At 36.1% G+C, this 26,699-nt stretch overlaps 1 protein-coding gene across 2 annotated transcripts in view; it reads left to right on the top strand.

The window, feature by feature from the left end:
- Positions 1-26,699, top strand: part of LOC145685849 (TNF receptor-associated factor 4-like) — a 111,062-nt gene that overhangs the window by 69,461 nt on the left and 14,902 nt on the right. The window contains exon 2 of one of the 2 annotated variants that reach the window (XM_081758475.1): positions 14,401-16,283. The exons of the other annotated variant lie outside the window; for it this stretch is intronic. Coding sequence (XP_081614601.1) covers positions 14,620-16,140 — 1,521 coding nt within the window. The 5' untranslated portion in view covers positions 14,401-14,619 and the 3' untranslated portion in view covers positions 16,141-16,283. Of the gene's footprint in view, positions 1-14,400; positions 16,284-26,699 lie in introns of those variants that run through there. 2 annotated transcript variants of the gene reach the window in all.

The following is a 26,699-nucleotide window of genomic DNA, read 5'->3' as shown; positions in this document are numbered from 1 at the left end:
CTCAAGGTTCTTTTAGGTGAATGCATGTGTGACTGCCGCGTTATCCGTATGGACATAAGTAGTACGACCCATGATATACTGCTCAAAATGTTCACAAAGGAACAGGACTGACAGGAGTTCCAGCTGAGATATTGAAAGAGACAACTCATAGGGTTTCACCCGTCGACTGGCATATCCAATGACGTTAGGATTATCTTTATCTGAAGGATATTGTGCAAGTCGGCCAGCCAAATTTTCCATGCACGCATCACTATGGATGTGAAAAGGCAAGGAGAAATCTGGCTGACTTAATGCAGGTGGATTACTAAGAAGAGTTCTCAGTTTATTGAAAGTTTCCAAGGCTTCGTTATTCAGTACGAATTTCTGATCCTTTTTCAGGAGTTGATACAGATTAGCAGTGAGACCAGAAAAGTTTGGGATGAATTTTCGCCTCCATCCTATAAGCCCTAAAAACTTCTGTAATGCTTTCTTGGATTTCGGTACTGGAAAACAACGAATTGGCTCATTGAGTCGAGGGTCAACCCTTATTGTTCTGCCACTAATTATATGTCCTAAAAATTTGATTTCCCCTGCGAAGAACTTACATTTCTTGAAATTTAATGAAAAATTTGCTTGTTTAAAGATTTCGAAAGTTCTCTCTAAATGAACCAAATGCTCTTCTTCAGTAGTTGATTTTACTAGAACATCGTCTAAGTACAAAATAACAAAAGAACGGGTCGAGTCATTAAAAAATTTTGTCATTACTGATTGAAATACAGCAGGACTACTTTTCAGCCCCTGTGGCAGAACAGTAAGGCAATATTGTCTTCCCTTGTACACAAAACTGGTGCATTGGTAAGAGTCTTGGTGTAAACTGATCCCATAATATGCACTTGACGCGTCAAACGACGAAAACCACATTGCCTGCGAAACACGGTGTAGTAACTCATTGATAGGTTCTACCTGCACCTGTGGAGAGATAATTTTTGAGTTAGTAGCCCTCAGATCTAAAACTGGACGTACACCGCCAGAGGCCTTCCGGACGACATGAATAGGGTTTCGATATGGAGACATTTGTTCTATTGCTATTCCCAACCGTAACCACTTATTCAACTCTGCTTCAAACTCAGGTTGTATAGCCTGAGGAACGGAATAAAATGGTCCAACAACTGGTTCTTCATCCTTCAACTGTATTTTATAGGGAGGCGCGTTAACGCGGCGTGGGTACTCAGAGAAAAGAGAACGGTAATTCATTAATAATTTCCGAAGACCTGATTTAATTGGTGATGGTAAGTCATCCCGAGTAGCAATGTATGAATCAATATCTTGTTCCGAAACATTGCATTCGGTGCCCAGGAGTGGCTGATCCCCCCTGTTAACCCCTCCCTTGTGGAGAGGTGTCACTGCACAGGCAGCTTGACAATTTAAACTGGGGTCAAGCATAGGTTGATCCACCACCGGCCATCCTGATTCACCGATTGCAATCTCTTCTACTGGTAATTTCACTAGCATTATGTTCGGTCGATCTGTAGGAACGACAACAGTGTTTCCTAGACTATCTTTCATTCTAATCTCTATCTTTTCCCGGTCAATGATACAATGAAATTTGTCTAGAAACGGACATCCCAGTATTAGGTCCGTTCGCAAATATTTTATGACGAAAATGGCTATTTCAAATATATGATTCTGTATGTTTAGATTAAAATTTTGAACGCCCTGAAACGAAAAACTCTCTTTCCCAGCGAAAGCGCCAAGTGTAAGGCCCGTGTATGGTCTCAATTTCGCGGATGGAAACCGTTGCTTTAATTTTTTCCACACCTCCCAGTCCATTAGGCAGAGCTCCGAGCCACTATCTATTGTAGCGACAAGTTCAACGCCGCCGATACTTCCTCGTAGGCTGGGAGAGGTAGAAAAATAGCGTTCTTCACTTGAAGCAAAGGGTTCCTCATCTATAACAAATTTTATGACAAATTGTAACGAGTCCCGAAATGATGAATTTGGTGTCCACCAATTAGATTTACATTCGTGGTCATTCTGATTTTTCAAAATAATGGGGTATATTTTCCCGCAACTATCCTCCCCCATTTCACCAGGTATTTGCGGAATTAGTTTGTCGATTTGGCAGCGGTCTCGCGACTATCAATCCCTCGATTCGCTAGAATTCATTTCCGCCATTAGTTTGTATTTGCGAAGGGGCAGAATTCTGAGATCTACTTGCACAGTTATTATTAACATTGCTGCCTTGACCATTACCGTTTTCTCTTCTCCGGTACGCCCCGTTAAAGTTCCTACTATTATCGTCCCTATTCGGGTTCGATTCCCCTATTGTGCGGTCATAGGGGCGATAACCCCGGCGATTGTTAAACATCGGTCGGTTACGGTACAGCCGTCGACCATTATATTGATTGCTTTCTGAGCCACTCCCACTCGGATAACGAGATCCAGCTTGGGTGTAAAACAGAAAGTCCGTTTGGCAACTAGCCGTTGCCTTGCTTTTCACGGGTTTCACAACTTTTGCTTGTCGGGCGAAATACCTCTTTGGTGGGCATCCAGTTTCTTTCCCACATAGGGCAGCTAGGCGTGACGTAACTTCTCGCACCGTTTGGCACAAGTGGGAAGCAATAGCCCGCGACTCATCTGGTGGAAGAGCGTTCACTATGATGTCTACTAGTTCGGCTTGCGATGGATTTTCTGCGATCTGGTAATACAATTCTATGATCTTCCAAGCATAGTCCAAAAGGGACCCATACTTGGCTCGATCATATCTTAAAGATTGGAGGTTGCGTTTCTGAAGCCTCTCTATATGTTCATTGCAGTATTCTTCCTTAAAAAGGATCAGGAAATCGTCAAACGTATGGATTCTATATTTAATAGAAGCAAACCACGCGCCTGATGCTGCAATTAAAAGTTTCTCAACTATTTGCAACCGTTCTCTATCGGTCAGCCGATACATTTCTAAGCACTGCTGCAATCTACGCAGGAAAACACGAGGCTGTCCATTAGTGATATTCCCATCAAACGTGGGAAAACGTTCGATGTCCCTCAGTGAAACCTTGGAACTCATGCTAACATAAGCAGGGGAATAGTTACTGGGAATTAACATATTATCCTGCACAATCGGAGTCGTCACCGGATATACCACCGACGACGTTGTAGCGGTGTTATAATTACCCATATAATTTAAAGGGATTCTATTGGTCGTATTAAATATGTTGGGCTCCATCCCCGGACCAATCGCACCTGTGAACAACGACTCAAAATGGCACCCATCTCCTCTTCCCGGCAACACGCTATGTGATTGTATACCTCCATGTAAGGAGGGAGCACTCACGCTAGTGACCGTAGTCGTCACAACACTCGACTGATTCGGCACACTATTGGAATTAAACCATGACTTTGGTTCTGACCGATGCATGGGGTAGTGCGTCGCAATATCCCGTGCATCAACTGACATTAAATTTTCTTTTCCTGCGCTACAGGTAGTTGTTATAGCAGGTAATATTTCTGAGGAATCGCTACCGGGGAAAGGATAGGTTACCTCTGATTTTCCGCGACTAGGTTTCGTTATTTCTTTTTGAATATTTACTATGTCGTTCTGAATTTTCGAAATTTTTTGATCAGTTTCTTCCAGTTTGGTTTCCAATGATAAATCTGACAAGGTTGACTTTAAACTATCAATTTCGGCCTGTTGTGTTTCTAATTTATTGTTGATTTTATGCAATTTGGTATCTATTGGTTCAATTTCAGAATTTACGTGATCTAATTTACCCTCAGTCTCCTGTTGAAGTTGCTTTAGGGACTGCTGAGCCTCGCATCTGACCAAATCAATTTCAGTAGACGTTTGCTCCCTCAATGTGGTTATTGAGGAAGCAAAGTCCGAACATATGTTGTCGATTTTCTGGGTTAGTACCTTGAATCGAGATTCGGTTTCTCGTTTCGAGGTGTCAAATTTTTCATTTATTTCACGTCTCATCTCTCGGCTATTCTCATCTATTTTTTCATTTATTTCGCGTCTCATTTCCCGGCTATTCTCATCTATTTTTTTATTTATTTCGCGTCTCATTTCCCGGCTAGTTTCATTCATTTCGCGTCTCATCTCCAGGCTATTATTATCTATTTTCTCATCTATTTTTTGTAGCATTTGTTGCAATGAAAGGAGGAGAGCGTCATTATTAGATGACACAGTCTTCCTTTGCTCTTCTTTGGTTTTATCACCACTTGAATCCCCAACTTTTTCATCATCATCGAGGTCAGATATCTCCACTGGAGATATTTGGCCTGGGTTCTTCGGGGTACTATACCCTCGCTCACCGTCTGAATCGGGATGTTCATTCTCTTTCTCAGAGGATAAACTCATGGGTTCACGCGACTGGTGGAGCTTCCCCTCACATTCTTTACAATATTTAACTATCTCACCAGCCCGGACCTTTTCTGCATTTTCAGCAGTATCCTCTAAATTGATACAACTGAAATGAATCCATTTCAGCCCACACTCGTGACACCTCACTAGCCTACGGGACACGCGAGCTCTTTTCTCTTTACTTTCTAATGTACATTGTGTACATGAGACTTCCGCGTTCTCGTGTGATACAACCTCTCTATTGGTTGCCATAGTTTCCATACAAAAAGACACAATATAAACACATGCAATTATATACTTATAAACTAACAATACTTATTATTCAGGTACTGTTCATAAATTAAGGGACTCCTATCTAATTCCCTCCTTGGGTCAACTTCCAGCATTTTCAAATTTTAGAATTCACTTTGACAAATTCCTTCATTTCCCCCTTTCTACAGAGAGAGACAAAGATAGCAAAACAGCCAATGACTATGATTATTTAATCTCACTGTGACTTTTTTAATTATTCACCTTTTATGGCCAAGTCAATATGTACTCGATCCTAAATAGTGTTTAATAAATAATTTCAGATCCGTTACCAGGGAAAACAATTGTTTCCATGGTAACTGTCCGATGTCAACGGTCGCCAATTGAAAGAAAACTATTGTCCGTTGCCATAGAAACCGCCGTTTCCAGGGCAACAGATCCTGTCACGGTCGCCAATTGAAAGAAAACGTAAAAAAAATATGTAGTAGTAAACGAAGAAAAACAAATTGCAATGTACTGGAGAGGAGTCGCTACAGTTAATTCTCTTTAACGAGGGCGATTACGAAACATCACCTACTAATTGAAATCCAGATTATTCTCCAATAAAGTAAATTTCAATAAACTTTCTTGTTGTTGTTAATTATCCCATATCGGACTCCCGAAGAAAACTCATCTAAACAACTTATTGACCGTGCCAATAGCGACTACTCTCAATCATGACTCCGTTTTCTTTCATTTAGAAATAGGAAAGAAAGAGAAGAAAGTAGAAGGGTAAAAGAAGGAGGTAGAAAAAGAAGAAAGAAAAGGAAATAGGGTATTGTAATAAGAAACAGATTACTGGATAATTCCGGAAATATAGTAAAAGGTCGGGAAAGTCGTTGAAAGATGAATCATTCTAAATGTTATTAACGACTAATCAATTTTGGAATGCTTCGGAATAGACACATGTTCCCTCATACCACCCAGACCTAGCTCCAGGCACCACGATCGTGGGGTTGCCCAGACCTAGACCTGGAAACGAGAAAAGTGAAATCATTCTTTGTACTGTTATTCCAACCGGTGATTGATAACCATCCAGCATCTGAAATTTGTTCTCTAGGATCGACCACACATATGAATTAGCCAAGAGAAAAAAAATCAAACTTATAAACTCAATATAAATTTATGTATCGTATCAATAAGAGTCTCAATTTCCTGGAAGAAAGATGTCGGATTTAGGCTCATCCTGCTATTTTTGTTTCACTCCTAGAGCCGATTTAAACCATTAGTAGCGGTCCTTCATGACCTAGGTTATTTACCTTAACACATCTATTAAAACATGACACATATATTACAGATGTTAATATGACAAATGATATCATTAAAATTACTTAAATTAAATCTATCATGCATTCACACGCTCACTCACTCAGGACAGTGTATATATGTTTAAAGGAAAATCAACTAGCTACAAGGGTACAAATAGTTTATTACATTCATAGTGAAAAGAAAAGACAAAACAAATAATTATGAAGAAAATATTAGAAGCACAAGTTCTTAGTTATATATTAATAGAGTACATAGTGTTATATTTTAGTAAATTATATATTCAATCATATTGACAAATGGAAAGGAAAAAAAATAATTACATGTATCATATCTTAGGCATGCTAAAGCAAAATTATGATTTGTGACATACGCAAAGGAGACACTTATTTCTAGTGGTTTACAAAAACCGTTCATCGACTATATTTGGTTTGAAACTCTTAACAGTTTATATCTGCAATCGCACACTGCGACACTTATACCCATCTAGGGATTTCGAAAAAATCACTTTCGCCAGAGGATGTTTCTCCTCTTAGACAGTCCATTTCCAAACTTATTAATTGGATAGTTTTAAGTTATTTATTCAACACTGGGACACGTCATGAGACCTTTCCTTTAGATCACTTTCATATATATGTATACATGGTTCGGATTTAAAAAAAACGATCTTCCACAGGTGTACGGAGTATGATGGTTCAAATTGAGGATAGAAAAAAAAATGGTCAAGTCATAGGATACATATGCAGGTGAGAAGGATTCAAGGTGCACTTTCCACAATGGTTTTAGGTTAGTAGTTCAGGGATAATATTCGTTATGATGTGGGTTATGTTTAGACCTGCCGTTACTTTTCAATACATGCCATTAAATAATTACAGAGGTTATCATTTACATCGATTCAGAAAAAAAGGAAAATTACTTGAGTGCACGGCGGTATTCTTGACAAAATCTACATTCTTAAATTCGTCGGAAAACTTACTGGTAAACTATAGCAACCAATACACGTTTAGGGGAACAGACACGAGCGCTCTTACACATATTCATATAATACATTTAATATCATACCTTTACTTTAAAATCATATTCACATACTAAGTACATATATATTTCGACGTATTCATTTCTCTCTCTCTATATATATATATATTTATTATAAATGCGCACACATTTAAATTAATCACCCCAACAATAATTTTTGAAAAGGTTGCAACATTGTCCAAGAAAACAAATGACTTCCGACATTACATATGAAAAAGAATTGAATTTTTTATCTGATACCGCGCGTCTATAAATTTTTAACTTTTATATAATCAATTCGTGCTTAAATAATGAAAAAAAAACTTTGTGAGGCAGGCACATAACACAGAGCATTTCTAAAGATATAACTAGATAAACCAAAATACAATTTCTGGGCCCAGGTTAACTACAAGGTAATCGAAAACCAAAACAGAGAGAAAGTGACCAGTGGATTAAAAAAAACTTAAAGGGACGACGGTGAAAGAACGTAATTGAAGTGTCGTCAAATATGAAGTCGTTATTCATTTCAGCGATAGGTCAAAATGTGATGGAGGACCCAATCATTATTTACTTTATCCATGAATCGTGTCTTGCAACGTCTCAGCTGGTAATCAGAATTGTACGTTAAATAAATCGTAAGCAACAAGTTCAAAATCGGGGGGGGGGGGAGGTTGAAATTAAAAAAAAAACTTGAAGAAATGAAGGAAGAAACAAGGGACAGAAAGCGGCGCCAACGAAAGGAGAAAGATTAAAGTACTACTCACTACACAGAAGAGTGATCGAATTTAAATATATAACAACTCATAGCTAAAATATTCACATATGCCGAAAGAGGGTGGTTTACTTAAATACGTAAACTAGGAGGGAGGTCCTGCTGCCAAGGATGCAAGTTCTGTGTCCATCAGATCCCAATCCCACAAGAATTTGCTTGTAAGATTGAAATCCGATCCCCGTATCCGGCCCAGACCAGCAGGATAAAGGGAGAGGGGGAAGGGACCAGGTAACTGCGTCCCCAATTTTGAAATCTCTAAGTAAGAAAAAAAAACATTCGACCCCTCAGAAGAACTAAGAAGGTTCAAGGACAGTAAAGAAACTAGAGTAAAAGTAATGGCTAAGATATCCCTAATTAGTGATTTGCCAAAAATAAAAAAAAATTAAATAAACTGAATTTTGGATCGGTGATTTCTATTGCCTAACTTCACCGATAGCTCCCCTTCGCAGAATGCGCTAAATTCTGAGGCATCGATTAATTTCCATCACTATCTAGTTTGAAAACTAAGAAAAGAAAACGAAAATATTCAAGGGGAATGGGGTCGATGCCCGGGTACGGGAAAATAAATTTCAATAATTAATTGTTTTGATTCTGTAACCCTATCAGAGCGGTCGCCTCCATGAACATTATAAGCTAGCCCGAGTAGGTGACGTGAAGAAAAAAAATCTCACGGAGCAGGATATTCTATTTTTTAAAACCGACCAGAAAATATAATTCACTACAGCCCTGTTGTATAACTACTACTGTCTTTTCATAATTTATTATTCAATATGTCTAGTCAGCGATTATATGATGCTACCCATTCTATCAGATGGTATTACTATGGTTGATTATTACTATAACCCATTACACTACAAAGTATTACCATAGTCCGACTATATATCGCCCTCCGGTCCGCGTGATATTATGGTGCAGGGGTCAGAACCCGAGATGCTTGTAGCTACACGTATCTATTCAATATCTATATATCAACACGCGGCGAAGTATTCACTGGGCTACTATATTTTTTTAACTATATGGGTGTCCTATCTTCTATATTCATTTACTACAATATTCATATACTTTCATATTCATATTCGTATTAATATTCATATTATATTCATATCATCATTCCTTTCATTTACTACGACGCTATATTTTACAAACACCCTGTTTCCTCTATCTACGCCCAGCCTATATACACATTTCATCATAATACTTTAAAATCTATAGTCACTACAAACATTTCCCATTCCGATCACCGCACGACAACCTCACTCGAACTCAAGACTCTTTCACCACACACACAATACTATGTAATACCTGGTAGCTTTATTAAGAAAGGAGAAAACTCCTACGTATGTTCACTGAAAATAGAATTATCCGCGATAATATTTAATGTTTATGAAATTCTGACAACAATGAAATTATTCTGCAGCCACAAAGAAAGAAATGAACATTTAATATAATTTCAAAGCGAAGAACTAGCATCATATCGCCCGACTTCTGTTAAAAAATTACGTATTGTTTATTTACTTAAATATTTCGATTTCTAGATTAAGCAGAATGTTGAAATTTTTAGGATATATTAATTTTGGGTCACTTGACCTAACTGTACATCCATATGGGCTGTGAATTATACCTTCTAGGTTTTATTTCGAAAAGAAAGGTCAATTTCACGGAAACTAAATCACTAAGAACATCGAAATGCGAATGGCGGTTAGTACTGACTTTTGACACTAGGGGCTAGCGACGATATAATCAACCCTTGAACAACTGAATGTAACCTTGTACACGGAATTATTATACTATATTACGTTCACTTTTAAATATTGTGTATGAGTTCACTTAATGACGGAATAATAAAAATTTATCGCATAGTAAATACTACACTGTCCATATTTAATTATCTCACACACTCTTTCATCACTTAACTACCACTACCACTGATACTACATTACAAATATACACATACTACTTAAACTACAAGACACATCATGCCAATACACACCAATCATCACTATCATTAATACATGTTATACTGATAAATATACACAGAAAACATTCATATTTTACCATTTTAAATCGGCTCGAAAGGAAAAGGGACAGAAAGAAACAGGGCCAACTGGCCCTTGTATTCACTAAATCACATTCTTAAGTGTTTAATTAATGCCCCCTAGGGGACATATCGAAGTATTAGCTAACAATAGGACCCCTGCCCTGAAGGGGCAGGAACCCGGAACAAACTACATGTTCAACTCATCCCGCTGGAAGCCGTATTCCCAATTTGGGAGTCAGATAGGAGCCCTGACTGTAAATTTACACGTGCATTGTGATTACTACACTAACTACAACGAAATTAAATACCGCCATGTATGTTAAAAAAAAATCACTCGCTACCTACATAAACAAATCTATATATGGACAGGTCTTGTAACCCTCAATTAGCAGGAAAATTGGAAGGTGAAAATATCAGGGGAAACACTGATCTTCAGAACCGGTTTTAGGAAAAGAAAAACAGAAATCACACTACTTATGAATCCTGTCCATAGCGATCCGCAGATGAAATCATGGCGTCACTATATTGCACTTCCTATTTCAGCTTTTTAGTTCAGTTTTTAGTATGAAATTTAATAGTTCATGGCTCCTCGAGACTTCCAGTGATTTTAGGTGTTAATGAAATCCAAATGTTACCTTGTTTGCAGCTTTTCTAGCTCCCTTTTCGAATTTTTGATCGAGAAGATCCGAATCTGGCGTCTTCAGCGAGACTTCCCGGCATGGAATGGAATAATTGCGCCCTAATATCATAGCGTGGGTTTATCATCCAATCAAAACAAAGCATTTTTGGCGGTGGGGCTTTGAAACGAATAAAATTTGGTAAAATCTGGATTAAACTAGTTTTTGGAGGGACCTAGGTATCTAAAAGAGAGGTGAAGGGTGGTCCTGAAAATTCTGTCGAATTTTAGATTGGTTATTTGATCTGAAAAGTTCCGTCCAATAGTGGATCTATATTTGCGGATAGCACTGACACCGTAAGAATTGTAATAATCCATTTACACATCCATATACAAGACTTATAACTAATTTAAAATATAAATAAAGATATTGATTCCCAAAACTATAATTCCTAATAAATTTTATTACAGTTTTCCATGTTAATTTGAAATAGAATAACGAACAATATTACGAATTATATGAACAGCCAGAAATTTTTTGTTAAACGTCAGGTACAGCCCATCCAAAAAATTTCGGGCACCCTCCTATTGAAAACATAATCTCATTAGACTGTAATGGCATATTACAATATGGTGGCCCACAGCATCACCGAGCCGCCGCCATGTTTCACAGTTGGGCGGAGACACTGCAGATCATAAGCTTCTTTGGGCGTTCTCCACACATAAACACGGCCCGTGGTTGGGAATAGAGTGAAGGGTGACTCACCCGACCATATCACACGTTTCCAGTCCTCAACGGTCCAAGTTGCATGGCCGCGGCACCATTTACGGCGTGCGAAAGCGTTATGGTCCCTGATGAGCGGTTTGGCCCGTGCAACACGACCCCGTAAGTTCATATCATGTAATTCGCGGCGGACTGTGATTGTCGAAACAGGATGGGGGAGGTGCTGATTGAGTTCCTCCGTCACTTGCTCCGCAGTGGCACGACGGTTCTGCGTGACAATGCGCTTTAATACCCGGCGTGACCTGTCATTCATGATTTTCTTCCGCCCACTGTTCCGCCTCCCCGATGGGGTTTTCCCGTGTGTTGTGCAGGCCGTCATCACCTTCGACACTGTCCCAGGCGACACACTTAACACAGTAGCCACTGCCGTCACACTCACTCCACATAACCGCGCACCAACAATTTGCCCTCTTTGAAAATGTGAGAGGTTATTCATTTTACACTACCTCCGTCTGCTGCAGCCACTGGACACTGCTGTTCCACTGCGCCTGACGTAGTATGGAGGTCGACCTAACATACCACCACCAGCGGTCCGGCGCTGCGGGCGCCACGACACCACTGCCAACCCATACATCTGACGTGTTGCCAACTACAGGTGTTTCCATTTTTCTGATCACCATCTGTACTTGTGACAATAAAATAAGAAATGGTAGTCATTGCTGCCATTGCGTAGTGAATTTGTTTTATGTAGGAAATATTTAAAAATATATATGCACAGAGAAAAACATTCATTGAATTAGACATTCTCTCCCCTCCCCCACCATAATACCACGTTCATATACAAATCATTTTTGCTGCACATATCATGTATACGAACAAGAATTATGCTTCTAGACCACTTCAGTAAAATACATCTTGTCTTATATGGAACCGTCCTGAAAATAAATGTAAATTTGCCAAATTTGACCCCCTCTTCCTCTATAAACAACAGGTACACATACAGTTTACTGTGATTTAGGGGACTACTTCATTGTTTCACATTCCAATTTTTATGGATGTACTACAAAGAGGGGAGGAATACCCCCAAAATCTGATGAAAAAATTTGATGAAAAAATTTAAAAAACGAACTTCATTCTTTCCCTCTCGGCTGTACATAGGCTATACATAAAATGCATACTAGCAGAAAGCTACATGCCTCAAAATACTTTGTTACCAAATCATCTTTCTAGCTTATTTATGGAGTGAGCTATAGACGTTTGTTGTAAAAATAAATGTAATTTACGTCAAAAAACTGAAACTCAAAAAATTGGTTAACTTTGCCCACTCCATGCTCCCAAATATAAGCAAGAAGTACAAATACACGATATTACCATGTAATGGCCTACTTCATTGCTTCACGTACCAATTTTTATGAATCTATCCTCCAAGAGGGAGAGTGGCCCCCAAAAACTCTTGCAAAAAAAAAAAATACCCCCCTTCCACCGCCACGTGGTACCTCTCCCCACATACATAAAATGCACACCGGCTAAAATCTGGATCCTTCAGGAATAAATTGGTACTAAAACAATCTTCCTGCCTTAATTAAAGACTGAGTCATTGAGGTTTAAATCCCTGACACAACAGTTCCATCAATGGACGTTTAAAGATTAAGAATGCAGACGGCCAGTAGAACGTAACACAAAGAAACTAAACTACATATTCTGTGAACAGAGATCGGGAAAATCCCGATTTCTTTCTCCGGAATTGAACATTTGGACGGATGGAGATTAGGGAAGTTCCCGAAATTTGATCTAGCGGTTGAATATAGATGGCAAGCAATACCTGTGAGTGTGTAAAAATGTAATATATATGCCTATTTAGATTATTGTTTTAAACAAAATAAATATTTTCAATGTTTTTTTTTAAACGAAATACTTCGTTTTAAACGTTAAAAACGTTTTAAACAAAAATGTTTTAAACATAGAAACGTTCTTTTTGCTTTTTTACAAAAACGTTTTTTTTTTCAACCCTGTTAAGAACACATTGTCCTCAGAAGTAACATCTCACTTCCCGGGAGGTCAATTGGCATAGGCGGAAAGTTATGATGTTCATCTACATATAGCGGTTGAAAGTGTTGATAAATATGCTAAGAGGTAGGCCTACTACGAGTAGACTGGCTTGTTAGCATAGAATCGTGATTCGTCTGTAAGCAGAGATTAATCTAGTACTGCGTCGTTGTCTAGTTATGAATAGTTCGATAGAATTTTTGTTTTATTCTGAAATATGGTAGAGTGTGGACTGGATACTTGCAATTTGAACATCTATTAGCGTTGGAATTGGAGAATACGTGGTTTGTAATATTGAATTGGAGAACAGCCCACTCGGAGGTGTCTCAACATGTCAGCAACTGGTCTGTTACACATTACAGCCAGGGGTATTTCTGGTATTCCACCAAAGAAATGCGAGGCACTAGCTAGTTCAATATTAAGCAGATGTCATGCAACTGTCGACGAGGACACCCGTTACGCTACTCAAGCATGGAGTTAACTAAATGTTATACAGTCTGTCACTCGCACCCTGTGTTGTGTTGACATTGCGCAGTCCGTCACCAGATAGCTACTGCTTTCGTGTTTCTTCAGCTCATTGCTTACACGAGCATCACTACTGTTGCGACATGTTCTTCGGACGGCATTTTAAGTCCAGAAAACGGTTCTACCGGAAGGTGACCGTGAAGTTATAATCGAACACAATTGTGGGTTTACATTGTTCATTTTGATATCGATGAAAGATAAATGACACTTTCACATTTGTTTCTATCCTATTTGCTCAATATTCATACTTGAGTGGTGTCTAAACCGGTCTTTTACAGTACTATTACAAGAACTGGATCGAGTGCAGAACAAATTATCTGATTTTGCCGGCATTGCCCTCATTTCCGTCCGTTTTGAAAATTTAACATAGGGCAATGGGCCTGTATCACATTTTAAATAATGGCAACTGCGCCCATATAAGTTATGTTTAAGCTGTTATAAACTTGCTACAAAAGTGATATTAATATGAATATTTTTACGAGATCATAACGAGAACAGAAAAATTCTGTGCCTTCATTGGAAATAGAACTCACGATAAGCGTTCTAACTTATGTTGCCAATCATGTTCTCAAGTTATTCCCAGTGAAGAAACAGACACTCACTCTAGTGCGAAATAATTGTAGAACTAAACTTGGGAGCCTAATACAAAAATAAATGGCAAATTTAGGTTTGTATCTACATTTTTAGGTTTCTCCTACCGTAATCTTTAAAATAAGAACTTTTATGTGAATCTGCAAGCAATATGATTGACATTTTTCTCTTTCTCTTGCAGGTGAGAAATAAAATATCAGAGAATTTGATAGTTCAACTGTTTGTTGCCTAGACTACGCATCGTGTCTTGAAAGTTTTCGTTTTGTAATGCTACAAACAACCACTAAAATGTTTCCGTAGTCTTTCATCTAGAACGCAAGAAGGTTCCAAGGTTGAAAAAAAAATCAAATGAAATTAAAACTTGTATTCGAAGTTTATAAAACACTTGTCGTTAGCGACAATGCCCACGTACAAGCTTTGCAACAATTGCCAAAAGTATATCGAAGGAGACTTAGAAAAACACCAATTACATTGTGTACGTGACGAAGCTCAACCACAGCAATTTGGTAAGACTCTCGATAATGATGACATCTGCACTGGCGAGATATTTAAATGTGAATTCTGTTCACAAGTATTTGACTCCCAGCAACTACGTAGTGATCATGTCAAACAATGTAAAACAGAATACATACAATGTACAATCTGTACTATAAAACCACAACGTTTCGTCATGTCTGAACATAAAAAGAAACATTCTCAAGAAACTTACTGTAATTGTAATTATTGTGGAAAGAAAACGTCAGAAGTGAATTTAGAATTACACATTCAAATCTGTGAATTTGCTTTAATGCGATGTGAGAAATGTGCTGTAATAATTCAAAAATTTTATATGAAACATCACATGCAGAATATTTGCAGTAAGAGAATTGTGAAGTGCGAATATTGCGTTTGTGAAGTAGTGGCTGATATACTTCAAGATCATTTTAATGTGTGTGATTTAATTTCTGTTTACTGCGAGAATAAATGTGAACGAGAAATGCCGCGTAAAGATATGAAGAAACATTTGTTGGAAGAATGTCCCAAAAGAATTGTTATTTGTGAATATTGTAGTGGGGAAATGGAGGCCAAGGATTTGGAACATCATCATTCGAAGTGCTTTAGATTCCCTGTAAATTGTCCAAAGAATTGTGGCGTAAGTGTTGAAAGAAAGAATATAGATATACATCTTGATGAAGAGTGTATTAAACTCTTTGCTAAATGTAGCTTTGAAAGTGTTGGTTGCAGTTACAAAGGGTTCCCTATCGCGTTACGTACCCACATGCAAGAATCTAATATTCGTCATTTGGAACTTACGAAAGATATAGTAGAACAACATTCAAAACAGCTGGAAACCAAAGATATTGCGATCTTGAAGTTAGAGGAGAAGATTGAAGCTAAAAACACTGCAATAGTAAAGTTAGAAGAGAAGCTTAAAGCAATGGAAATAAAATTTATTGATGCAAGAACCAGGAGTAATTGCACATTTTTGTGGAAAATTTCAAATATTTCTGAGAAGCTAAAATTACATAAAGAAAGAAATCTTTTATACAGTGATTACTTTTATAACTCTCAGTATGGGTATAAGTTGAAAGTAATGTTATGCGTCAACCGGATTGAATATAAGTTTTTAAAGAGTTTAAGTTTTCATGCTTTATTCATTTCTATTGTAATATGTTCCGGAGAATATGATTCGCTTTTGGAATGGCCTTTTGAGAAGAAAATAACTTTCAAACTGATTAATTTAAAAGACAGAAATGAGGATTTCATTCGTTCTGTTGTAGGTCATGACAGTAAATACTTCCGAAAACCTTTGAACTGTAAAGATAATGTTAGTTGTGACATCATCGAGGAAATAAATTGTAAGAAACTAAAAGATGAAGGTTATATTTCCGATAATGATGAAATATTTTTGGAAGTAACTGTAAATGAGAAAACTTTGTAAAGCGCTTTATTCGTAGTAAAACCATGATCTTATCTGGATTAAAGAAAATGCAGGTTAAGCATTTTTATGAACCTAAGTGAATTCCAGAGTCTTGAAGTATACAGCATGTATAATGATGTTATTAGTATTTTTTATTTCTACAGTAGTGCAAATTAGTTTTTCTTACAATATTATCATTTTTCAAAATCGAAATAGTTTTTATACTATGTTGAAAATCTATTTTCCAATAACATTCTTCATATGTGTTTTTATTTAAGACTTTCGCTCAGACATAAGTTGAAGGTTTTCGTTTTTATGTAATTTTAACCCTTCCGTCAAAAATGTTACTTCAGCATACAGACTGAAATTTTAAATGAGTAAAAACAAATGGAAGGGCTATAAGTGCAGGAGGTCTATTATGTTCGGGTCTAGGTCAAAACCCCCACAGCCAAAACCCCCACACTCAAGAAATGTCAAAACCCCCACACAAACGATCATAACCCCCACACAAATGGACAAATCTCCCAAACGCACGAACGGTCAAAACCCCCACACTCAAGAAATGTCAAAACGCCCACACAATCGGTCATAACTCCCACACAAATGGACAAAACAGCCACACATAGCAACGGTCATAATCCCCACATAAATGGACAAAACTCCCACAAAATCGGACAAATCCCCCACACTCTGAAATGATCGTCATTACAAGTCTTTGTTGCGGCTCTTTATGACGCCCAAGAAGAATAGTTGCAACATCAGTTAAAGTGGAATAATAAATGTTATTAAAAAGTACAAGGGCAAGACATGCAACCAGGATCATTTCAGAGTGTGGGAGATTTGTCCGATTGTGGGGATTTTGTCCATTTGTGTGGCAGTTGTGACAATTTCTGCATGTGGGAGTTTTGTCCATTTGTGTGGGTGTTTTGTCCATTTATATGGGGATTGTGACCGTTGCTATGTGTGGCTGTTTTGTCCATTTGTGTGGGAGTTGTGACCGTTGGAGGTCATGACCGACTACCAGTGTGGGGGTTTTGGCTGTGGGGGTTATGACCGTTCGTGTATTTGGGAGATTTGTCCATTTGTGTAGGGGTTATGACCGATCGTGTGGGCGTTTTGACATGTCTTGAGTGTGGGGGTTATGACCGTTCGTGTATTTGGGAGATTTGTCCATTTGTGTGGGGGTTATAACCGTTTGTGTGGGCGTTTTGACATTTCTCGAGTGTGGGGGTTTTGACCGGTTCCCTTATGTTCATGGGTAGAAGAGGATTTCGGTTAGTGTCAATGAAATGTTGTTGATTGGGAGCTTCAGAGGGTTCATATAGTCTAAAAACGGAATAAAAGTAACACTGCTTTAAACAACGGAAAAGGCGGAACAACAGAATGATGTACATTCTAATTATTTAATCCAATACAAAAATGCCAGTAAAAGATTTTAAGAAATTTATTACTCATGAAATGAAGGGTAACATAACCAATACATAATACAAGGTTGGGCTTCTCTTGAAGTAAATGCGTGCTAAACGTCCTCTGCCCACATGAATACAGTTTTCAATTTTGCTTGAGAAACACATGTGAGGAGTGGCACTTTGTCCTGTAAAATCGTGTACATTTCAGGAAAAATTAAAATTTCCAATTCCTCGAGCTTTTCTAAAGTATTAAGGAGAAAGAGTCTCACCTTCAAGAACAACTAAAGAAATATGAAGGTAAGGTGACCAATTTAAATAACGAAACAGAAGATTTATAACAGAAATGAATGTTGAAGCCAAACGTATGCATGTATGTGTGTGTCTACGTTGCCTTGTTGCGACTCAATGGGTTGCTCAATAAAAAAGTTTCGTACTTCCTCTTGAGACATTTCAAAGAAATGAAACTTGGCGGGCATATCGATACGATGTAATATTACAGTATGTGGTCCGTGTCCTGCAGTTCCCTAGGAGGGCTTGGGCATTTATAATGGTCCGGGATTCGATCCTCTACGATTTATATGTCTCCTTTAGGCTTCAATACCAGTTTGGATCGTTTACCAAAGCCAAACATATAGCCACTGGACAACACGGTTCAGATTTCGGGTCAGAACGTTCTGGGAAATCGACACAAAAGCTGATTCCAATTGTATTCTCCGTGCTGATGCAATTTAATAATGTGGAAATTATTACGTTGCATAGGCACTGGTTATTTGTGCTGAAAAGAAAAGTAAATTAGATTATTTCTTAAAACTAACAAATGTAAATTTATACCATGATAATTATTTTGGTAAAGGATATGCAAAATTTCACTTTTCACTTTAATTAACAACACTAAAACAGTACAAACACATATTACTTTACATTTTGGCACTTTGATTTGGATAACTGAATATGATAATAAGATTTAATACTCGGTCCATTAATTACTGCTGTAAGCGCGGAAGCCGCGGTTGTCGCGGTTTACTGGTTAAGTTTTGTTACATTGCTGATTTCCACAATTTCACTGTCACTGTTCACTCACTTTGGCGCTGAAGGAAAATCATTTTTGGTGATTGCAGGGGGGATGCCCTGAAGGTTGCGGGTTGCATTCCCTCTCCATTCTTTTCGTCTTCTTTCTGATAGATTAGGGACTTTACGCTGCTCTGCTGGTCCTCATTATCAAGATGATTTTAAAGTTAACAATCATGTGCAAATGATTTAGATTTCGAGTTTTCATCTTTAGACTACATTTTTGTTATTATTAATGTACTTTTAACGTATTAATGTGCTATGTTTAACAAAATATTATGTGATTACTCGCCCCAACACAGCTTCCATGGTAACTCGTTGTTGTTTCACCGGGCACACTTGTCAGACTAACTTAATTTTTCTCCCCGTCTCCTCACGTTTCTACGCCGTGGGCAAGCTCTCGATGCAGCCTGGTGATGTCAAAGCTAAAAATAACTATGACAACCCATAGGCAGGAATTTTTAGAGACGAGGTTTGTTCTCTGTGCTGAATTTTAGTACCTTATTTGGGGAGACGAGACGATCACCAAGATTTCTGTCGCAGACGCGACGCACACACACATATACATATTCGTCTGTTTGCTGAGAGAAAAATTCTTGAGAGCGCTTTTATACGAGATTCACTTAAAAAAATTAAAATTTTTCTTCATTAATATTCAATGAGCTGAACCATATGGTTACAATAGGAATTGAAGACATCTATTCGTTATAAAATAGGCGCGATTTCATGAAATGTAGTGCTGGTCTTTATTAATGACTTCTCTTATGACATTCATTCAACACCACTAACGACCCATGTAGGCTCAAGACACTTAGAAGGCGTAATTCTGAAAAGAAACAGGTTGTGGTACAATGTATTAAATGCTATTGTACGTTTCACGTCTTCGTCTGACACAAATGTTTTCTCAACCCTTTGATAACGACATGTATAAAATAGCAGAAAAGACAATTTCCCGTGGGAGAGAGCAAGATTATATTTGTAATAAAGTAATCCTTATTTCTTGCTGAAGAAAGGTAAGAGAATCACAATATACCTTACATGCCTTTGATATGTTTCCTACCATCTGGAATACATTCTAAGAGACGGTGATAGCACACACACATCTTTGGTAACATTTTTGTGATAAATATCATCAAAAAGATTTTGAATGCTAAGTTACAAATCCTTCAAATTTTGTAATTTCTCAGCGTAGATGGCATCGTTAGTTATACCCCATAAGCTGGTCACAAAGATTAAAATGACATGAACAAGGAGATCAGTCTACTGAGAACGATCCATTTAGGTTGGTGTTCATTCAAGAAATGCGGAACAGGAACCGCGCAGTGCGGTATGCTACCATCTTGTTGTCAGATAATGGATTGCTGATACACTAGATTGTTTTCACATTCAGCAATCTATACAGATGTCTGTAATGGTTAAAATAGTTTGCTGGAACTCGTAACAGCATTTTATTTTCAATTATTTGAATTACATATGCAGTTACTTGTAAGGGAGACTGAATTTTGAGCCGTTTGAGTATAAGGAGACAATGCGAATACGGTAGAAACCTTTTACTGATTTATTGATATGGCGATTGATTTAAAAATCCTTGGATAATGCTCGTGTTTAGGGAATTTACTTTTAAAATTCTAAATGGATATGTAAACAGGTGTATTTATAGTTCTAATACTTAATTGCCGTTAATTAATAGTATATTTAATGAATGTAACTATTCTAGGGATTTCTCAATTTTTGTTAATCGCATTTTTGGATGCGTGTAGCATTTGAATGTATAATATTAGTTCTATTGTATTAAAATTTATTTTATGCATTTCATGGCTGAGTCTGTTCATCCAAACGATAAGATATTTATCAGCCACTTCTCTCATTCGTTAAATAGATTAATTATTGTTTAAGTAATAAGTCATAAAATTGAAAGACTCATTTACGTAGTTAAAAGAATGATTTGATTATGCTCAGTGGTAACAAACGTTGATGCTGATTATAACGGTGATTGTTGAAAACTCGTAGTTTGCTTAGAATAATGGTATACTGTAGTTGTAAGAAAGCCATTCGCTTCCAGGTACACATGGAAAAGAAATAAAAGTAATAAAAATTATGTAAATTATTTGTTGAGAAAAGGTTGTTACAAATTGGGTATCGTTAAGAATAGCGGAAATTGTATTTTTATTCATTGTGCACTACCTCCTCGGAAAAGTGAACAGATATATTTTGTACTCATTATAACTTGCTCATCATACTAGCCATTAGTTTCGTTTCAGTCTACAAATGAAACTATAGAATAACATCTGTTTGCCTATAAGATATGGAAGAAATGTGGAAATCGGAAAGAGTACAAAACATTCTCTGAGTAAGATTCTATAAACGCGATCTGAAACACATTTTGACCAAAAGCTAAAAATAAAATTAGCGGTATCGCGTCGCAGTTTGCTGCACAAACTCCTAGAAATGCGATGCTCTATGGTCATAATTTATTATCGAAGTGTCTTCTTTTGCAATAGAAAACATTCAATCATTGTCTTAACTTCTATCGATCTTGCATACAGGTAAATCTCAATGATGAATCCACTCGAAAGCCCGACGTTTCTGTTTGTTTTTAATAGGTTCTCAAGAACACAACCTATTTCGGTCTACATACCAAATTCAAGTTTTATTCAAGTTACATACAATACAAATTTCGATAAATGTTTTGAAAACTAGCTTTATGAGGTGGTTCTTAGTTTTGTATTGTATTTATTTCTTTTGTATGAACTTACAAGTACGAAGAATGTCCTCAAGTAAGTGTAACATGCGTCATATGTACAAAAAATTTACGTGAGTAAAATAAAGTAATATTACCTTGTCATGATATTTACGTACTCCTCAATCGTATAACAAGAATTTTCTAATAGAAATAATTTTAACTTTTGTCTGAACCTTTTCATATGTTCTTCATACTTTATATCAATAGGTAACATGTTGTACAACTTAACACCACCATAACTTACACCTTTTTGATTTCATTGCTGACCGGTGATTACACAAATGAAAATCATTCTTATTTCGCGTATTGTGATTATGTACAACCTTATTTGTTACGAATGCCGATGAGTATTCTTTCAAATACAAAAAGAGACGATACAAATATAAACTATCCAGAGGAAGTATATTGACCTCCTTAAACAAATGTCTACAAGAAAAATTCGGCTTCTTATCACAAAGTATTCTTATGGCTTTCTTCTGAATTTTGAAAACATTAAATCTCTGACTTGAATTTCCCCAGCACATGATACCATATTGCAAGATAGAGTTAAAACACGAATGGTGCAAGATTTTAGCTAATTTTAAATTTACCTTCTTTCTAATAATCCTTAGTGCATAACATATTCTATATTATTTATTAATAACTGACTCTATATGAAATTCCCATGTCAGGTTATGATCTATAGTAAGACCTAAAAACGAACAGTGTGTTGTATAGTTAATTTTATTTTGGTTCAGATATAGGTTAGGGTATATTGGTGTACTGAACTTGTTATAAAAATTTATAGCAATGGATTTTTCAATATTAACAAAAAGATTATTGTTCTTCATCCAAAGAGATACTTCATTTAGTGTTTGCCTAGCATTCTGTTCCAATAATTTGTCATTTTTTCCACTCACTAGTAGAGTGATATCGTCAGCGAAAAGGGTAACATCTGCCGAAAATATGCTTTTTTTTTCAAAATCATTAATATATAAAAGGAAGAGCAATGGCCCTAGAATAGATCCTTGTGGAATTCCGTGTTTTATATATAATTCATCTGATAAATAGCTTTCTACAATGTTATTATTCTTATGCGTTATTTCTACGACCTGCCTACGATTATTTAAGTACGAACCAAACCAGTCCCTTGCTTTACCACGTATTCCACAGTTCTCCAGTTTGTTCAAAAATAAACTGTGTTATACTGTATCGAAAGCTTTAGACAAATCAAGAAAGATTCCTATACAGTTTTCTTTCTTATCTGCAATATTTCTTACCTTCTCAATGAAATTAAATATTGCCGTGTTTGCAGATCGACCATTAAGGAAGCCATGTTGAGATAACATTTTCTTTCAATAAAAAATTAATTACCCTGTTATACATAATTTTTTCCAAAACTTTTCCAACGACAGGTAGGAGAGATATTGGTCTGTAGTTATTTATGTTTTGCTTTTCACCTTTTTTAAACAAGGGCTTAACTTTTGCAATTTTTAACTTTTCTGGATACTCGCCATTTGTAAATGATATATTTGCTAAATGATAAAGTGGTTTTCTCACCTGATTGAAATATCTTTTCAATAAATTATCTGAGATTCCAGCTGTATTTTTGTTTTTGAGAGATTTTATTATATTTGCTATTTCATCTTCTGATACTGGTTGTAGAAAGATTGTTTTTCACATTTATTTGAACTTTGTTTAAAATTATTTACAGTAACTACTTTGTAGCTATTCTGTTTACATTTATTTACTTTATCATCATCCATAATTTTTGCGACATTTATAAAAAAAAATATTAAATATTTCTGCTTTTCCCCTTGGGTTTGTTACACTGTTCCCTTTATGTATTATTGTATCCACATATGGTGTCTCTTTACCACCATTTAGTTCTTCATTTATAATGTTCCATATAGTTTTAGTTTTATTCGATGCCTAAGCAAGTTTAACTTGGTAGTAGTTCTTTTTAGTCGTTCTAATTAGTTCCTTGTACCTTTTTCTATATTGTTTATAGTAGGACTTTGCACAACCTGTTTTAAAAACCTTACTAAGTTTATGTAAATTTATGTTTGTAGCACTTGCTTTTAGTACTTCAGGAGTAACCCATTGTCCCTTCTTCTGGGATTGTAACACGAGTTTCATTTTAGGAAAAGCTATATCAAAATAGTAACCAAAAATTTTTATGAATTCATTATATATATCATTTGCGTTGTTTAATGAAAGTACACCTTCCCATGTTTCGTGACTAAGTAAATAATTGAAATAATTGATATTCTGATTACTGAATACTTGTAACTTTGAAAGTTCTTACACTATATTTCTTACACTTTTGAGTTACAGAGAAGCGTTTATCACATATTTCAGCAATCCGAGCTTCATGATCAGAAACTCCGGTACTAATCACTTGCGCCCTTGAGCTCAAGTGGTCAGAGTTTAGAATTATCTGATCTAGTGCTGATATACTGATTGGAGTTATCCTAGTAGGTTTATTTATTAAATGTTTTGAATTAAACGTACCCAATAATGTTTTTATCTTTACATCAATATCTTTCAAAAAATCCATATTTACATCTCAGTACTACTGGGCTGTATTTAGTACAACTATAATGTGAGAGTATTACTTCTAAGTTACGCACAAAAATTTCAACTTTACTATCCGGTGTCCTATACCGGTATATACAGATTACTATATTTTTTTTCCACTGGAAGCTCCAAAATACACCATTCAAATTTTTTTATCGCTTATATGTTTAAACTTAGTGCATTCTTTAAATTTTAAATTATGTTTTACAACCTCTTGTTTTCTTTTCTCGACAGAAACTACTTGCTAGCTTGAAATTTGGTAAATTTATAGTTGCTATATTGTTTTGTGCACACCAGTGTTCGGTTATACAAATAATATCTACATCTTTCAGAATTTCCGTCAACAAAATTTCCATCGTTAATTGTTTCCCAATGGAAAACCCTTGTACATTTTGATGAAAGATACGTAAGCCTACTCGCTGTGTTAAAATTTACCCTTGAACTAAAAAAGAAGTGCCCTCATCCACATTCTTCTTATTTTGAGTTACTTCCCAAGGTATTGGCAACGCTGCTTGAGACCTAGATTTATTACTCATATAACTGTTAATTACATCACAAATTTCATTAGTTAACAATTCTTTTTCCCTTTTATTTAAATGCAAACCATGCCTTGTGAACATTTCTTTACCAAATTTACTTACATCTAGCATTTTCACATTTCTGAAGTGTTTACACAAAGATTTCAGCTTCACGTTAGTGACCTTAGTAGCTTGATTTACACATGATTCTTCCATAAGGTCAAATACCTATTTGGAATATTTACCACCACTACTTTACAGTAATTTAGCTCAGTAAGCTTACCTCTAATTTTCTTAACTTCATATCCTTGGTTACAAGCCACTTGTAATTTTAGGGTTAATTCCACTTAATACCTCTGTACTTTTTGCTCCAGGCTTAATGGTTCCTTGTGCCTTTAATTTGTGTTTTAGATTGAGGTTCATTTGCTCAGCTAGACCCCTCCCATTGCTATCCGCATATACGAAAACTTGAGGTTCTGTTCCAGGTTTATTTCTTGCATTTATTTTCTTGTCTATCGCACTGAAGGCCGGATTCACTGTAAGTTTGGCGTTATTCATTGTCTTTCTTTTACTGTTGGTTCGGTTCTGTTTCAAACACTTTGAGTTGTTCATAGTTTCACAGTCAACATTCTGTAGAACACTAAATTTATTTTCACACACTAATGGAAACTCTGGCGTCATTCCTGTATGAGATATAGACCCCCTTTGTCTAGTACTTACTTTTGACCACTCAAACTTCGATGGATTTTTCTTCTCAAGGTTTAGCTCTACTGCTTTAATTCTTTGATGTAAAGATGACTAATTACTAGAAACTGTCTCTGAACTTGACGACGGATGCTATATCCGCTTCTACACTTTATTATCTTTAGAGATGATGGCTCAATGGGCTCTCAGAATTGAAGAATCAAGCTTACGTTTCGGAAACTACGTTACCAGCTGGAACATCTTTTGCCCTGTTATCTTTCGATATTGTTTTATAGCGTAAATATAACTCGTTTTGCTGCACACTCCTGTTTTGCATTGAAATGACTAAAAAAAATAATGTTTGTTTTAAAACATATTAAGAAATAGAAAAACGAACTGGATCGGAGTATCAATAGACTACAATTAAAGTCAGAAAATAAGCTTTTGTGTGAAATGGTGGTATTTTGATTTTATCGTCTAGAAGTTTTCTTCGTAGACTATGTAATTTCAATTCCTCGTTTCTTCAAGTCATTACGGATTCAAATCTTAATTTGGAAAGCTTCATATAAACACTTTCAAAACCAACTACCTATTGCAATGTGTCATAGATACAAAATTTTATAAATATAATTATTTTTTCCTACTTTGCTTTTCATTATCATACTGGCTTGTGATACTAAAAATTTTCATGATATGTAGAAAGAATGAATTAGAAATTATTATTATTATTATTATTATTATTATTATTAATAATAATAATAATAATAATAATAATAATAATAATAATAATAATAATAATAATAATAATAATAATAATAATAATAATAATAATAATAATAATAATTTTTCCTTCTCTACCAAAAATGCGACACCAAGCTCTTAAATTGCGATGAAAATTAAAATTAGTTACTCACTTTGCTACGCAAACAGCCAAGCCTAAAAGAACGCTGATATACACATATTTATGTATGTAATGATGCATTTACAAATTGATCTCGTTGAGTTCGACAAATTATTTGGGCTTACAAGAAACCGCATCTCGATACCTCTTACCATTTTTGCTCTATGAATATCAGTATTAAAACTAAATGTAGTAGCAAGTTTCAACCACTTACGATTTTGGTAGAAAAAATGAAATCTTTAAGTTTTACGTCCCACGGTTATGCCGGTTAGGCTAAAGGAGACGGTGATGATGAGAGATGAGTGAAACGGTGGAATGAAGAAAGTGGGAGGAAACGGGAGAACCCCGAGAAAACCCACGAGCACGGTGTTTGTCCACCACAAAGTTCACTTGGCGGGGGCTGGGATCGAACCCGGGACCCCAAGCACCAGAGGTGAACGCTCTACCACTTTTTTTTTTTTTTTTTTTTTTTTTTTTATATATATATTTATTTATTTAGATGCAAAAAAGTATTATACATTGGAATACATAACAATTTTTTTCCAAAAAGGATAACATATACTGTATTATTAACAAATAACAAGGAATCAAATTACAACCAGCAGAAACATAAAAAAAAGAAAAAGAAAAGAAAACATTAGTAATACAAAAATTATGAATACATCTTTGTTAATTTTTCATCAACAACAGCTAAATAA

The sequence above is a fragment of the Thermobia domestica genome, chromosome 5, assembly GCF_964235325.1.
Source record: "Thermobia domestica chromosome 5, izTheDome1.hap1.1, whole genome shotgun sequence".
Lineage (NCBI taxonomy): Eukaryota > Metazoa > Arthropoda > Insecta > Zygentoma > Lepismatidae > Thermobia > Thermobia domestica.
The sequence above is the reverse complement of the archived record's forward strand: the minus strand, read 5'-3'. Positions and strand labels throughout refer to the sequence as shown.